This window comes from Tyto alba, unplaced genomic scaffold, assembly GCF_018691265.1.
Source record: "Tyto alba isolate M040663 unplaced genomic scaffold, T.alba_DEE_v4.0 Super-Scaffold_13, whole genome shotgun sequence".
In the NCBI taxonomy this organism is placed as follows: domain Eukaryota; kingdom Metazoa; phylum Chordata; class Aves; order Strigiformes; family Tytonidae; genus Tyto; species Tyto alba.
The window spans coordinates 44,476,727-44,491,793 of record NW_024881275.1 but is presented as its reverse complement, the minus strand read 5'-3'; the positions used below and the strand labels follow the sequence as shown (position 1 = coordinate 44,491,793).

Here is a 15,067-nt window from a genome sequence, read left to right as displayed (position 1 = left end):
GCGCGGTGGGGGCCGGGCGGGGGCTGCGGTGCCGCTGCCCGGCGGCTGGGAGCGGGTGACGGTCCCCGGGGGTCCCGTGGCTGAGCCCCCCCCGCCGCCGGGACCGCAGGGCTCCCGTGGCTCGCCGCGGCCCCCCGGCTCGACCCTGCGGGCTGCGGCCTGCGACGCGCCCCGGCTTCCTCCGCAGGCGCGCAGAGGGAGGAGGAGGAGGAGGAGGAGGAGCTGGGAAGCCGGAGAGGATGAGCGACGCCGCGCTGCTTCCGGGCGGTGATTGAGGGCGCCCCGAAGACTAATGCAGAAAATCAATAAGAACGTGGTCCTGGCGCTCCTTTCTGTGACCAGCCTGGTTTTCCTCCTCTTCCAGTTGTACTATTACAAGTTCTACCTATCACAGAAGGTAAGGGAGAGCTGTCCTGCACCCAGGATAACGACTACTCTCGTCAGAGCCCTTCAGCAGCATCCATGCTACCCCTAAACTTCGCTCATGTAGCCAGCAATTCCTGCAGGATTGACGTGAAGTGGCTAGGTAACCCGGTCAAGTTCCTGGTGACAGGAGTATAGTTTCAGTTGTCAGCCTGATATTCAAGTAATTATGTCAGCCAGAGGCATCCTGTTAATTCCAAAATAGGATGCTGTTCGGTGTTTTCAGCTACAGGTTTGAGCCACTAAGACTTAATCTTCGCAAGCCTTCCTACTTTTGCTGAAAGTGACCTTTGTGGAGAGTGAAGTCAAGCGAAGTGCTATCTTAGGGCTTTGCTGATGGAACAGAGAAGGCGGCGTTTATTGGTTGCCGGTTTTTCAACAGTGGTGTTTTAAAAAGAAAACCCGGCTTTCTCTGTAGCTCTCTTAGCACCTTGTGATTCAGTGTTCATGATTTGCTATATGTTATAGATTAAATCCTGCTTTTATATCACCCCTGGAAAGTTTAGCCGAGTGTGGTTATCTGTAATGGAAAAAGATGTGACTGTTTCTATAAATGAGATACTCTGTTTCTTTTGATGGCTTCTTAGTTTACAGTTGCAATGCAGATTCAACAAAGGAACTAATTTTATTTTTACAGAATGACTGCATAGCTATTGTGTTTCCTGAGTTTGTTTTCTTCAATGAGGACATTCTTAATACATGTAGGCTGTCTTATTGCTAGGTGGTACCGCCGCAACCTTTGACTTATTCTTTCTTACAGTTTCTGATTGTAAACAACAAGGCTGTGAATGAGAAATTCTTCACACTTTTGAAAAGATAAAAGCTGAGTCGCTAACTGCCTTGGCTTTATCATACCAAGATACTCTCTTTCAAATGTAGTTCTTTAGGATTACATCTGGAACGACTGAGACTGAGTCTTGCTGTCTTTTCTCCAGCGTATTTGCCTAATAGTGTTTGTGTTTGTCATCTTATTTTACATTTGCTGGCGTATTGACTTAGAAGCCTGAACCTTGGTCATGCAATCCTTGCATATCTGGAAATCTCCAAGGCTTGCGTTCTCCTTCTAAATACACTAAGCTAGAGCAGTTGTTTATGATTTCACATTCAGTACTGTGGTTGAGTGAGCAGAGGCATAACCGCAGCCATAATTATAATGTGCTAACTGGATAAATGCCCTTCAATGTCCTGTTAAGAGATCTTCAGCAGGGATTCAACTGAAACTTACTTATTTTTTCTTTTCTCTCTCCTTCCCCCCTCCCCTTGTTTGGTTTTGACAGAATGGAGCAGCTTTTTCCAAAGTCAGAGGAAGTCAGTCAGGCCAAGACAGCACTAGATGGGTATGTACAATGTCATCGGTACCTGTAGTTCTGCAAGTCTCAGAGGACTCACACGGAATGGCAAACTCAGGGTCCAGTTCTCTTTCCTCTTCACCGGGGATTTTCTAGTACTGAGGACTAGGAGATACTTTCTTTGCTGTTATGAAGTGTTTTAAAACATCAATTTAAAATGGAATTGAGAAATGGGTACAGCTGTGACAGGGATGGTGGGAAAGTAGACAGTTTTGCACAGATTTACTTACTGTTTATCATTCTAATCTGCTAGTTTTAGATACAGAAGTAATGCTAGCACATCACTTACCTTTCAGCTCCAGTAGCTGAAATCTTTAAGACGGTGGCCTTGCTTCTGCCTGTACAGCACATATAATGCTGTTGCCTAAATTCTGTTTGATACACATTTTTGTCTTCATGTTTTTATGTCTCTCTGAAGCCAAAACCCCATGCCAGAATTGGAAGTTGTTCTGTGGAGTCTGATTGAACAGACTCATCATCTGGACCGGAGGAATGTTATAGCTTCATTTAGAAAGCCAGGATCAGCTTGCTGGACAGATAGCATGGGCAGTAGGCTGTTGTTTTTCCTTACCACACCTCTTCTAGAAACCTTGAGATGTAACATACATAAAGCCTGACGGTGCTGTTCTAAGCAAATATTTTTTTCTGTTTAGAATGGTACTTTTAAGTCATTCATTTAACTTTTACAATTAAACACATCAGCTACATTTTTAGTAGCAGGGTGGCAATGATGTCTGTAAATCTTCTGTATGCCATTGATATTTAAATGTGCTTGATTAAAATTCTCCGCTGAGTCAAGTTAATAAATCCTCACATCAGGCACAGGACCTTCTTGCTACAGTTTTAAACCCCTTATGCAATGATGCCATGGTTGAGTGCCCTGGGCACTCTGGTATCCAAAGACTTGATAGCACTTACTTCCTACCTTCTCAGTGAATCGCGCTTCATATGCAGCAGGCATCAATCCTGAGGTTTGGCGATACTGTTTGGGAGTGAGTCAAAAGCCTTGCTAAAGTCAAGGTATGAACAGTATCCATTGCTCTTGCCTTGCGCACAGACTTCAAAGTCAGTTGGTGTGCTCGGATGCAGTTTGCCTTTGGCTGGCTTTCACAATCACATCCTCATCCTTCATATGCTTGGATGTGACTTTGCAGGGCCTTTTGCTCCAGAAGCTTCCTGAGGACTGAGATTAAAGTGACCAGATTTCCCCAGATTCTCCTTTTTGAAGATGGCATGAGATATGCCTTTTCTAAGACTTGAGAAACAGCTCCTGACCATCATGGCCTTTTAAGATGTTGCCGAGCAGCCTTGGAATGACACCAGCCAGCTCCTTCAGCACCCACATGCTGCATCACATTGCATCCTATGAGCTCTGGTTTATTCAAGTGCTTTCCCACTCAGTCTAGAGCTGACAAGAATCTAGGCTTTATCCTAGAGTCTGTTCTAAAGTCTGATGCTCTAGAGTACTGTAACTTGTGGAAAGTTCTAATAGAAGCCAAAAGGTTTTTATTTTAGAGACCTGGAAAGCCTGAGAGCAGCCTGATCTTCTGAAAGAGAAAATTTCCATTTCCACAATTGTTCATGAATGTGGATGGAATTGTGTGCACACAGAAAATGTATTGTGAGATAAGATTTCCTTCTGTCAGTGGGTTGTGTTTTTTTTCGTTCTGTCAAAAAGTTTTAATGTATTAACCTTTATACACTTAAAGATGGTGTTTCTAACTAGTAATTTTATCCTCTGTCAAACAGCACGTGGTTAGGAAGTTCCTAGGCTTAATATCCAGTCACAATATACCAGTGTATTTGATCGATCCTTTGATTCTGGGACTGGTTGATAAAGACATTGAACAAATCAGAAGTTCTCCTGATGTCCCTAGTCCAGAGTGCAAGTACTTTTGTGCTCCAAGAGACTTTACTACGTTTGCACTACTGGACAAAACATGGAAACATGAAGTAAGTGCCTTTTCTTCAGTTCACATTTGTGTATTGTAATGCATCCAATTGTTCTGTGATTTTGTGACAATGCTTTCATGTTTGTATTAAGGCCTCTGAATTCATTGTGTAGAAATCTTGTACAGGTATCAGTAGAGCAAACTTTTTGAAGTAAAAGGTATCCAGGCACTAGCATCTAGCATGGATACATTAAGAGTCATCTACAGATAACTAGATTTTAGAAGCTGTCTGCAATATTCCTAAACACTTGTAGGAAGAGGCCACGCCAAAAGGGAAGAAGGACGTGGTGTATTAGAAGGGAAGAAGAAGAGCCTTAAGCCTGCAATGTAGGTAACAAGTCTCGAGTTTGGGGATCTGTCAAGGAAGAAATGCAGGTATTGATATGACAAGGCCAGAAAGATTATAGTCTGCTGATTTATGTTTCTTTTAGTACATCTAAATAACACCATTTTATTTTGTCACTTTTCTTTGTTATTCTGAGATTTTTAAATGGATGTGTTTAAAAATAGAGTCATGTGATGAAGGACAGAATGGAATCCAAGATTATTTAATCAACTAAATGTCATGTGTAAATGTTTATTAGATTAGCTTATACAGACTAGAGATACCAGTGGCAAACAGCTTTTTTCTTTTTCTCAAAAAAGCAGGAGTCATTTAAAAGGTCTGTGAATGTTTTACTGAAGGAGTCCTACTCAAGTGAAGAGTGGTGGCACTCTGGGTCTGACTTGGCAGTTTTTACCAATATCTGTAAAGGCATTAAAGAAACTGAGAACAGGGTTAATATAAATCCATCTGCCCGTTCCTTTGTGGCTCATGATAGTATTTGTAGCATCCAGAGAAGAAGCTGATATGCCTGTATAAAACTGTTCAAGGGGGGTAACTGAAAGGGTCTTCAGATGCTGTTTGGTTCTTCTCTTATCAGCCAGAATTTCATTCCCTTTTTCTATGGAAATATGAAAGCCTGTTACCTAGTGCAACATTTAGACAAATATTTATGTACATCATAAAGTAAGATTTTGCAGTAATCATTTTTGTATTAATGGCATCATTATTCAAAGACTTATGAACTCCAAGTTCAGTGCAAGAATAGCTTTAGAGAGCAGTTTGAGGATGCAGAGAAGGGTGCTGTGCCAAGGAGCAAACCTAGTCCAAGCATGGCTTACAACATTTATTTGTTGTCTTATTGAAAAGTTTGAGGGACAGAATCTAAGATGAGGGAATACAGTGGCTGGAATTGCTTGTGATTGCTGATCTTTAAGATCTTAGAAATTTTTCTGTAGTTAGTGCTTAAGTCTGATTAGAAAATGAAAATGGGGAATACTGTCAGTTAATAATAAGCATTTAGCATTGAATTTTGGTTTCTCCAACCTTTAGCTTCTCTCTCTCTTTCTGTCTCTCTCATCTCTCTCTCTCTGATTTTTAGGTGGGCCTTTTTAGAACTGCTGAGAAAATGGGGTTCCAATGGCTAAAGGTTATAAACAAGGACCCCCGCTTGGATGGGATGGATGACCTGTCTGGGACTGAAATTCCCTTGCACTACATATTTAAACTGTCATCTCATGCCATTCACCTGGTGGTCTTCTATGAGAGGAGTGGTAATTATCTCTGGCATGGCCCCCTAAGACTCAAGCAATATATGGACAGAAAGTTTGTGCCTTTCCGGAAACTCCACTTTGGTCGCTACCCTGGAGCATATGAAAAGTGAGTTCAAAATCGAGGAGGGGAAAAGCCATAATAGCACCTCCAAAATACCTTTTTTCTCATGTACTTAAAATTGCTCTCTTTCCTAAAGTCAGGTTGTAAAATTTAGCTCATGTACGGGTTCAGCCCTCAAAGTAAAGGTAAATTAAGGTATGAAGGTAAATCCAATTCTGTTTGCCTGAAAACAAGAGCTTCCCACCATTCATAAATTAAGAGCTACATTTTAGAGGAAGTTGCTGTGTAGCCAGGTTGAAGCAGATAGGAAGACGAGAGAAGTCAAAGAAGTTGACTGAGTTTGAATGTACCAGAGGATCTTCTGATAGAGTCGGTGGTTTACTGTTAATATATTTAAAAGTTTGAAATCTGTTGATAGCCATCTGTGCTATCAACACAGGGGTAAAGTAGAAGTGGCATGAAATTTAATACTAGCTGATAGATACTTGGTGTTCCTTCTGTAATGACATAGATCCTAAAGTTGAATACAGCCGTGGAACATTAAATGAAAAGGGCAAGCAACAGAAATACACTCAGGAACAGTCCAAATAATCAGTGTTAAAGAACATGAATAAAGATAGGGGACACTAGTACCACAAAGACATGTGCCAACCATTGCATCCAATCCATGCTCCTAAGTGCTGAGAGAACTTCTTTCTTGCATAAATGATTTAATTGGTGGTGTTATTTGTCCATAGTCTTCTGCTTAAACTTTGCATCACATTCATAAAGTTACTGTAAATGTCTGCCTTTTCATACAATGCTTTAAATAGCAGCATTTCAGGAAATACGGATCATGGCAAATCTTGTCACTATTTTCAAAGCCAAGCACATACCACTAGTCTTTGGGAACTGTGTTGCTGTAGGGTGTGTGTATATGTCATAAATCAGAGAAAACCAGCCAAACATTTCACAGGTCAAAATAAATCTGTAACTTTTTCCTTAAGATTGACACCATTCTTTCTTCCTTTTAAAACATGGAATCTGTAGCAGTTTTGTGCTTAAACATTTGAAGTCAACTGTGGAAGCTCTTAAATATCACATTTCATTCATTGTGAAGGCTGAACAGTTGTTAAATTTTAAAGGCAAATAGCCTCAAGGTATAGGGCAAAATTTGGTTCTTAAGCGCATTCCATGCTTAGACAAGTAAATAAATAGCCTGAATTTTCAAATGCACTGAGCAAGAGCCCTGAACAATTTTAGTGCAAGTCATGAGTCAGTGAAGGAATCAGTGATCTGACAAACTAACTTACAAGCATAGAATTTATTTTTAAACAAAATTTTGAAGTGTATGGGGAATTTCTTGAAGCTCTTGTTACTCTTTTTTTATAACTGGGTTTGGGTGTATTTGGACAGAGGAATCACTGCCAGTAGTATGCATTAAGATTTTAACCTAAGCTAGATGAAAAAGTAGCTTGTGGTTTGTAAAGGAATTGAATGGAGTAACATCATCTTTCTTTCTTTACAGGCCAGAACTTCTCCTTGTTTCCATTGATGACTTAAAAGTTCAAATTCCAAAAAATCCATCCAGCTTTCTAGAGGAGATGTCACACTCTAGATTTCTTGAATGTAGGTACAGAGAAGCTCGGGCATTCTTTCAGGTTAGTGGTAATCAGGTCAAATCTCTGAGTTGTAATGCATGTTTTCACCGATTGACTCAAAACTACAAACAGTTCACTGCTTTTTACGTAGATGGGACTGTTTGCATATGTAAAGCTAAATACAGCCTGTGAAACTCAATCCCCAAAGTTTAGTAAGTGGTAATAATACTAAAACTTAACTGAAAAACATGGTCTGTCTTTTTTGTAAGCACATTGTTTTCCATTTTCCAAAACTTTGAAAAGAAGAGGTAACCAACATATTCATAGTTCTCACACATGGTTACTGTTAGATAGATTTCATGTGAATAAGACTAAAATCTTGTGTATCTTTGTGGTTGAAAATTTTCCTTATGGCAATTCTCAAAATTATATTTAATCTGAAATTACTTATTTCATTGCTTTTTGACCATGTAAGCTAATGTTTTCACCACTATTTAGAGCATTATTTTTAGAATATTGCTACCTGATTTAGCAGGTAGTAGAAAACTTTCTGCTGCAGTATGGGGACCATTTTGTCCTAACTTGAAAAGGACCAAGATACAAAGTGGTCAAGAGTTACCGCAGTTAGGACTGTGGAGTCAGAATCAGGTCGCTGAATTTGAACCATCTATAATTTCATGGAAGGGTCAACAAGAGGATAGTAGAGGTTCCATTCTTAAGACATTTGAGCTCTTGGGGAAGGGACTTCTTGGGGAAGGGAAGACCATCCTTCTTCAGTCTAGTAGGCCGTAGCTCCCCATGTGTTTAGCAGGAGGGTTACTATACCCAGCACTACCTGGGTGTTGTCACTTCTCCTGTAAAGGACAGAAATTATAAGCATGCTTCTGTTCTGCTCCAAAACCTTCAGTCAGTAATTGCCCCAGGCAGAGAAAGATGTGCCTCAGAAGGTATGTTGAACTTTGCTGGAGCTTTAATATTGAAATAAGCAGCTGGCATCTGTTTTGAAAAGTAAATATTCATTTCAACTATTTGCTGCCCAAGAGCTCTTAATGAAATCAGTTGTGAAGCTGACTGATGGTGCATTGTTCCTATGTTTGACTTGGTAATGTTTGTTCAAACTGACATGTTGTTTTCGGCTTTGCATTAACAGAAGATCTTGCCAGGCTTGTAGCTGGAAGGTGGGCATGATTTTCTGTTCACATTGTTTCTACTCTGTGGCAAAAGTTGCCAACATCCAGTTGTAACACGGGGTGGCGCCAAGTAAACTAATGTGCTGGAAGTAACTGATTCTGTCCCTATTTTCTCCCTGGACTCTGGGTATTGACTTCAGCCTGTGCAGAACTAGGGTTCATCTGTGTTGTTGCCAAGTGCTGATAATCTGTGTCTAACACAGTTATTCTTTGTTTTGCTGTGACTTTTACATTCAGCTAGTTTAGAAAAACTGGAGATTGATGTTTCAGAGTTTAAATTTTAACTTGTTGTTCTACTGCATTTTCTCAAACTGGGTTGTATATGCAAAACCAGATACTTCCCAGGTATTAATTAGAATGACCTTTAAAAATTTACTTTTCTTAGGACACTAAAAAATGAAGGGATAAGTTTGCTCTCTGACAGTGGCTTACAGATTCTTCCTTTGCCTTCCAGCTATATCCTGATGATGCCTCTCTTGATGCAGTTGAGTTCAGAAAAAAAGCAAAATCGTTGCTCCATCTGGCTGCCCTGACACTGAATAACTTAGGAGTAAAGTTCTGGCTGAGCAGTGGAACATGCCTGGGTAAAACGCTTGTGCTATGTTGCATTTTTAAACATATCTGAAATTTTAAACATTTCATCCTCTATTGCTCGTGATGTCAGCTGACATTAAATGTACTGGGTTGGAAGGTAGTATGTGGTGTTACCTGTATTGAAATAGGCCTTTTTGCTCCTCATAAAATGCTTTTTCTTTAGAAATCTGAGCCGTGGAGTTGCTGAGCAAATTTCCAGTGAACCATTTAATGTTGTCTGCAATTATCTGTGTTGTGCTGATCACTCCTTAGGAAGTAATCAGCAGTTCCTTAAATTGTGTGTCTTGGAATTTACTGAAATGCCAGTTGGAAAACACAGTGATGGGCGCATATTTCTGCTGTCCATATAGACCCTCACCTGATTTTTTGTCCCATTCAATTTGGTGCTTATCACTGACTTTTAAAATATAGTTCACATTTTTTTATTTATTTTAAAATACATTGTTTTAATAAAATGCCAGCCTATTAGAATAGGTACTGCAAGTTTTCAGATCTGTTGAAGATGGTAGTGGTATCTTATCACTGGTGAAAATTCTTTTATTATTCAAACGGATTGTGGCAACTCATGTTGTGTGCTCATTTGACTTTTATTTGTTTAGTCCTAGGAAATAAAATTTTCTGAATGAACAGTTATTAAAAACTGCTTTAAGGAAACAGAAAAAAGGATGTCCTACTTGTTGTATTATTATTTTGCAGTGGTGATTGAAAGATTATTAATGTCTCAAATACTATTTAAAATAATAGTTTCAAATTAAAAGCACAGCTGTAGTCATGTAATTTCATTGCTGATTAGATTTGGGCCCAGATAGAGTATCTTTTCTTTAAAGCCATTTAGATTAGAAAACTGAAGATATTTTCTCTTTGGAAAATTTAGTGTATTCTCTCTCATGTTTGGCTTTCTAGATGAAAGAGCTGGCTATAAGTGCAGTAATATTTGGATTTTTTTGATGTGCTTCATTTCATACTAGAGAAAGGCACAAGTCTTGTTTGTGGCTTTATTCAGAGTTCTCTGCCTGGTGACGTTATGGCAGTTAATTTTTATGTTGCTTTTGTTCTATTGATACATTTCTCATGTTCCTGAATTTAACTAGTTTGTTTTATTCATTTTTGTTTCTTTCCTTCAGGCTGGTATAGACAGTGCAATGTCATTCCTTACAGCAAAGATGTGGATTTGGGCATCTTTATAAGGGACTACAAAGCAGATATCATTCCAGCCTTTCAGAAAGCAGGGTTACCACTGAAGCACAAATTTGGCAAGGTATATAGATAGTGAACAATTTGCTTCATGTGTCTTTCTGTAGGTTTGTCAGTTTGAGTACAGCTGCAGATCACTCACTCACGTAGAAGTGGGTATCCGAAGTGTCCCATTAGGATTTTACCTAAACATGTAATCTTGTTGATTTTTGTGTGTTCTCTTGGACAGTGTGTAAGCAAATACCCTTCTGAATAGCTTCAGCCCTGTTTGGGGAGTCTGAATTTCACCTCAGAAGTTTTTAATAAGGCTTAAAGAGGCCTACTCTGTGTCACTGGTGCTAGGGAAACTTAAGAATCAAGGTGAATTTAGTCTTTGAGATTGGATGGAACTCATCATATGGGAGGATTGTTGATAGCTCTGAGATTATTTGTAGCCCTGTATGTAAAACTAGCAGAGGGGGAAGAATGGCTTCAGGTGGGCACTGGGCTTGTTCATTATTAGCTTCAGAGTGCAGGCTGCAGAACTGTAGAGAAAAGAAACAAAATTACAGGAATATGAAGGTTCAGCCACAGTTCAAGCGATTACTGGTGCTAGTGGGTGTTTTATCATAGAGGAAGTGTGTTAAATGAAGACACCTACTAATCACATGTTTATTCACTGAGATAATTTTGCTTGTGGCAGAGGACAAGGAGATGGCACTGAAGCTTTTGTGGCTAAAGGAAGGAAAGAGAAGATAGTCCCACTGATGTGCAGAAAATTTCCAGTGGTCTCAAGGCATCAAAAAAAAAGAAAGAAATCGCAGAGTTAGTGTATTTTCTCCAGTCATAGGAGTCACTCTGCATGCCTGACCAAAGTAAATTTGTGTTCTGAAACCTGATGACGTAAGTAGCCTTATATTTTTATGAGTATATACAGTGTGTATTTTTGTCTTGCAGATAGAAGACAGCTTGGAACTCTCTTTCCAGGGAGAAGATGATGTGAAACTTGATATTTTTTTCTTCTATGAAGAGGATAACCACATATGGAATGGAGGAACTCAGGCCAAATCGGGCAAGAAATTTAAGTATGAATTGGATTTGTATCTCTAATAGAAAAGAAATTTAACAAGTTAGTGTTGTCATTTTGTGTGTTGCTGCCTGGCAAGGTCTGTGATCTTTGTGGGAAAGATAGTTATCAGAGGAGAATCAGTGGAGATTTTGCACTTTGGAATCAGAGAAGTAGAAACAGAACAGTACTGTGCCTTACTAGAGAGGTGCTGGGCTGATGAAATGTCAATTCTATCGTGAAATCAAAAGCAATGCTGGCATGTCATGTATCAAGCAGCTCTCACCTGGACTGTGACAAGCTCTGAATTAAATAAACAGCTAAGATGAGAAAGAAGTCTCTAAAGCTGAATGGCAGGCACTCATCTGAGAGCAAAGGCTGCGGCTCTGGCTGGGGCATCTATACCATCTGCCCAGTGGTGGCTGATGCCTCAGGCTGCAGCAGGTGCCCAGACCTCTCACCTGGGGCAGGGGCAGGCAGCAGGCCTGCCTGCAAAAGGTGTGCCCAGGTAGAGGACCTGCTGCAGCTGGTGGCCGGGCTGCAGGAGGCGGTGAGAAGGCTGTGTAATGTCAGGAAAGCTGAGAAAATGTTAGATAGCTGGTTCCAATAGCAGTCTGCAGGGAACCCACAGCCCATGGCCAAACAGCTGAAAACTGCCCCACCGGGGCACACAGAAGTGGGGGTGGGCCAATAACGCAGAAGAATGGGAACTTGCAATGGCAAGGACCTCCAGGAGGAAGAGGCTTCCCCAGAAGCCTGAGGTGCACTTACAGAACCACTTCACTGCTCTGCAGACTGAAGAGGAAAGACCTGTTGCATCAGGAGAGGTGCTGGAGCTGAGCAAGACAGGCTGGTTTGCTCACCATGTAACAACCAGTGCAACTAAGAAAAGGTGATAGGTGACACTAGTAGGCAACTCTGTTCTGAGAGGTACAGAGGCACCCATCTGCCAACCTGATGCACTTTCTAGAGAGGGATGCTGCTTACTGGGGGCTCATATTGAGATGTCACTGAGAGACTCCCAAGCCTTACAATCCCCTGACTATTATCTACTGCTGTTGTTTCATGCGGGCACTGGTGATACAGCCAGGAGCAGCCTGAGGAGTATCAGGAAAGATTACAGAGCCCTGGGAGTGGCAGCAAGGGACTGGAGTACAGGTAGTTTTTTCATCAGTCTTCCCGGTCAAAGGGAAGGGGTTTGAGAGGGCCATCAAATCTGGCAAATCAACAATTGCTTACGGGACTGGTGCCACAGCCCTAGTTAGACCATGGGACTCACTTTCAGAAACGTGGCCTACTGGGGGCTGATGGGGTCCGTCTGTCAGAGGAGGGTACAGGTCATAGGCCTGCTGAGCTGGTGAAGACTTTAAACTGAAGTTGCTGGGGGAGGTGAACCTCAATCCATCCCGCTCCTACCAGCTTGGTGCCAGTGCCAGCAATAGATACCCAGAGCCTGGAGAGGGATCACAGGTCGGCAGAAGAGCACCTGAAGAGTGCCACTCCAGCCAGTAAGTCAGCTTCATTGGGGGCCCAACTTAAATGCAAATGCATGTAGCATGGAGAATAAATGAGAGCAGTTAGGGCTGTACACGTGCCTGCAGGACTGTGATCTTACTAGCATCATGGAGATGTGGTGGGATGACTCCTATGACTGGAATGCTGGAATGGTGATAATGTCTGAGTCTTTGTGTTAATAGTCTTTGTTCTGAAATGCTAAACAAAGATTGGGGAAGATATTTTGATGCCCAGAGTTAAAAGGCACACTTTAAAAATAGACTAAAAGAAGAGCTCTTGGAATATTCCCACAGAAAATGTGCTATGTTGCAGAGTATTTTTCTTATACTACAGGAACAATTCCATAGTTTTCTGAAGCAGGCTTAATGTCTGTTTTTCCAGACAAGATTTTGGAGGTTTGTGTGATGCATTCTGAAGAGGAAGATGACCAATAAATTCATTTCCTTTTCTTTGTGCTTCTGTTGTGTCTAAATTGCAATATCTGTTTTCATGCCAGTGGAGTTGAAATACTCTTTGAAAATTCCATTGTGGCATCAAACCTTGGATACCTGAGAGCTGTTTTTTTTTTTTCCTCTTTTGATATGATGGGTCCAGTGCATGATGTGAATCTGTGTTATGCTCCAGCTCATGTATCCTAGGATATTACAGCTCTTTTGTAACTCCATCCTTCGTGAAACACTTTTTCTTACAGCCTGGTACTTATTTTTGGTGGTATTTTTTTTACAAACATGGCTTTCTAGTTCAACAAGAACTTAGTTTATCTAGACGAGATAGTGTAAGGAAGCCTCTAATTCTGAACTGGTGTTTCTTAGTCATAGTTTACTGTACTTAATCCATACAGAAAAGGATCAAGAAAACTGCTATTTACCATTATAAAGGCCCTGACAGAACATGCTTAGCCAAATAATTCCAGATATATATTATTCCAAATACTTTCTCAGAAAGAGAAAAAATATCACAGCTTTTCAGCTGTGAGATGTGATGATTTAGCTTGCTTGATGTGAATGCTTGCAACACCAGAGTGACCCTCAATTTTGCTTAGTCTTCAGCCCTTTCAAAGTTTTGGGGGAAGGTAAAGTGAGAAGGTCAATCAAAAGAGAAGTGATTGTTTGATTATTCTGAATCCTAAATCCACTTTAATAATTTTGAAGGAATCTCTCCAGCTGTTTATGTGGTATCAGAAGAGATACTATTTGCTACTAGATCATCACAGATAAGGGTGAGAGTTCTATTCCAAGATATGTATGTTTTTAAAAATTAAGGGTAAAAGATGTTTTCTTCAGAAAGCTAAATATTTGCACAGGCATACTTTCTATACATCTTGCTAAATAGAAGTATGAAGAATGAAAGTATTTCTCATCTAGTCTCTAAAATAATTTTCATTAGTCATTTTTAGTCTCTGTTTCCTTGGAGAGCTGGTTTCTAAACCTTGCAAGTCTGGCTGCATGTTTTGCATTTTCCTGTACGCAAATACCTCCTCAACATTGCATACACAAGCAAGCATGTACATCCTTCTTGTCTCAGAGTTACAGCAATTAAGTTCTCTGTTTTGTTTACAAAATTAATGCTGGACACTTACATTCTTCAGCAGAGAAGAAGTATTTACAAAAACTGAATCTGGGAATAAAATTTGTACTGTATGCTTTAATCCTTAAAGTGAGTTAGTTCTGTAGGCTCTTAACATAGAGGACTCTGTGTAAGTGTAAAATCTCTTCAGTACTTTTATGTCCAAAGATTGATGAGACTGAAATTGGAAGAAAAAATGGTGACCAGTCCATATATACAAGAGTATGTAGCATTATCCCAGTAACTTGGAATGAACAAACAAGGAGGAATGATGTCAGGAGTGTGAAGCACCACTGAAAGCTACATTTTTCATCAGTGAATGTAAACGTGATTTTAATAATAGCTAAATACTTATTTTGGTGAAACTTTCAACCGAGTTTTTAATTTGCAGATTAGTTCATTTAAATTACCCATTCATTCTTCTTAGAATTATTATTCAGAGTTCACTCTCTGGAGTATGTATTATTTCAGTGGTTTGCTGATAGCTTTTGCATATGCACGCCCACTGCAGTTCTGATAGATGAATGATTTTCTGGGTTGATAACAGCTAAATAGCTATTTGATGATTATAGATCCACTAAAAAAGTTTGTTTACCTTGTTTTCCCCTTGGTAGCTGGCATTTTTTTTTTTTTTTTTTGCTTTTTGATTTAGTTTGGAGCTAATTAGTAGTCTCTGGATATATATCCAGAAGTGCTTGATCACTTTTTTCTCTTCCTCCATTTAAGGCATAAAAGCAAGGTTGTTTTATTTTCTGACACTTTGCTCAGTGTTTAGAAATAGAATTAACTTTATGCTTAGAGGAACCCTTGGAGTTTCAAATTCATGCAAATGCATGAATCTTTTATCCTACTTTAACAAAAGGTCTAAGTGCTTATGGTTTCATTTTAACCTGTGAAAAGGAATTTTAAGATCACTTTTTTCCTGTGGAAGACTTAACAGTGTCAGAAATGAGAGTGATCCTCTGGAGGAATAGTACATAGGCTTTGGTATTTCCTTGTTTA

The 15,067-nt window shown here is 40.0% G+C and overlaps 1 protein-coding gene across 2 annotated transcripts in view; it reads left to right on the top strand.

Moving 5' to 3' along the window:
* Positions 1-15,067, top strand: part of FKTN (fukutin) — a 57,872-nt gene continuing 42,805 nt past the window's right edge. For both annotated transcript variants that reach the window (XM_033009257.2, XM_009965177.3), the window contains exons 1-8: positions 1-397; positions 1,701-1,760; positions 3,522-3,725; positions 5,149-5,426; positions 6,889-7,021; positions 8,606-8,735; positions 9,870-10,003; positions 10,876-11,003. In XM_033009257.2, the coding sequence (XP_032865148.2) occupies positions 293-397; positions 1,701-1,760; positions 3,522-3,725; positions 5,149-5,426; positions 6,889-7,021; positions 8,606-8,735; positions 9,870-10,003; positions 10,876-11,003 (1,172 nt within the window). In that variant the 5' untranslated portion in view covers positions 1-292. The remainder of the gene's footprint in view (positions 398-1,700; positions 1,761-3,521; positions 3,726-5,148; positions 5,427-6,888; positions 7,022-8,605; positions 8,736-9,869; positions 10,004-10,875; positions 11,004-15,067) is intronic.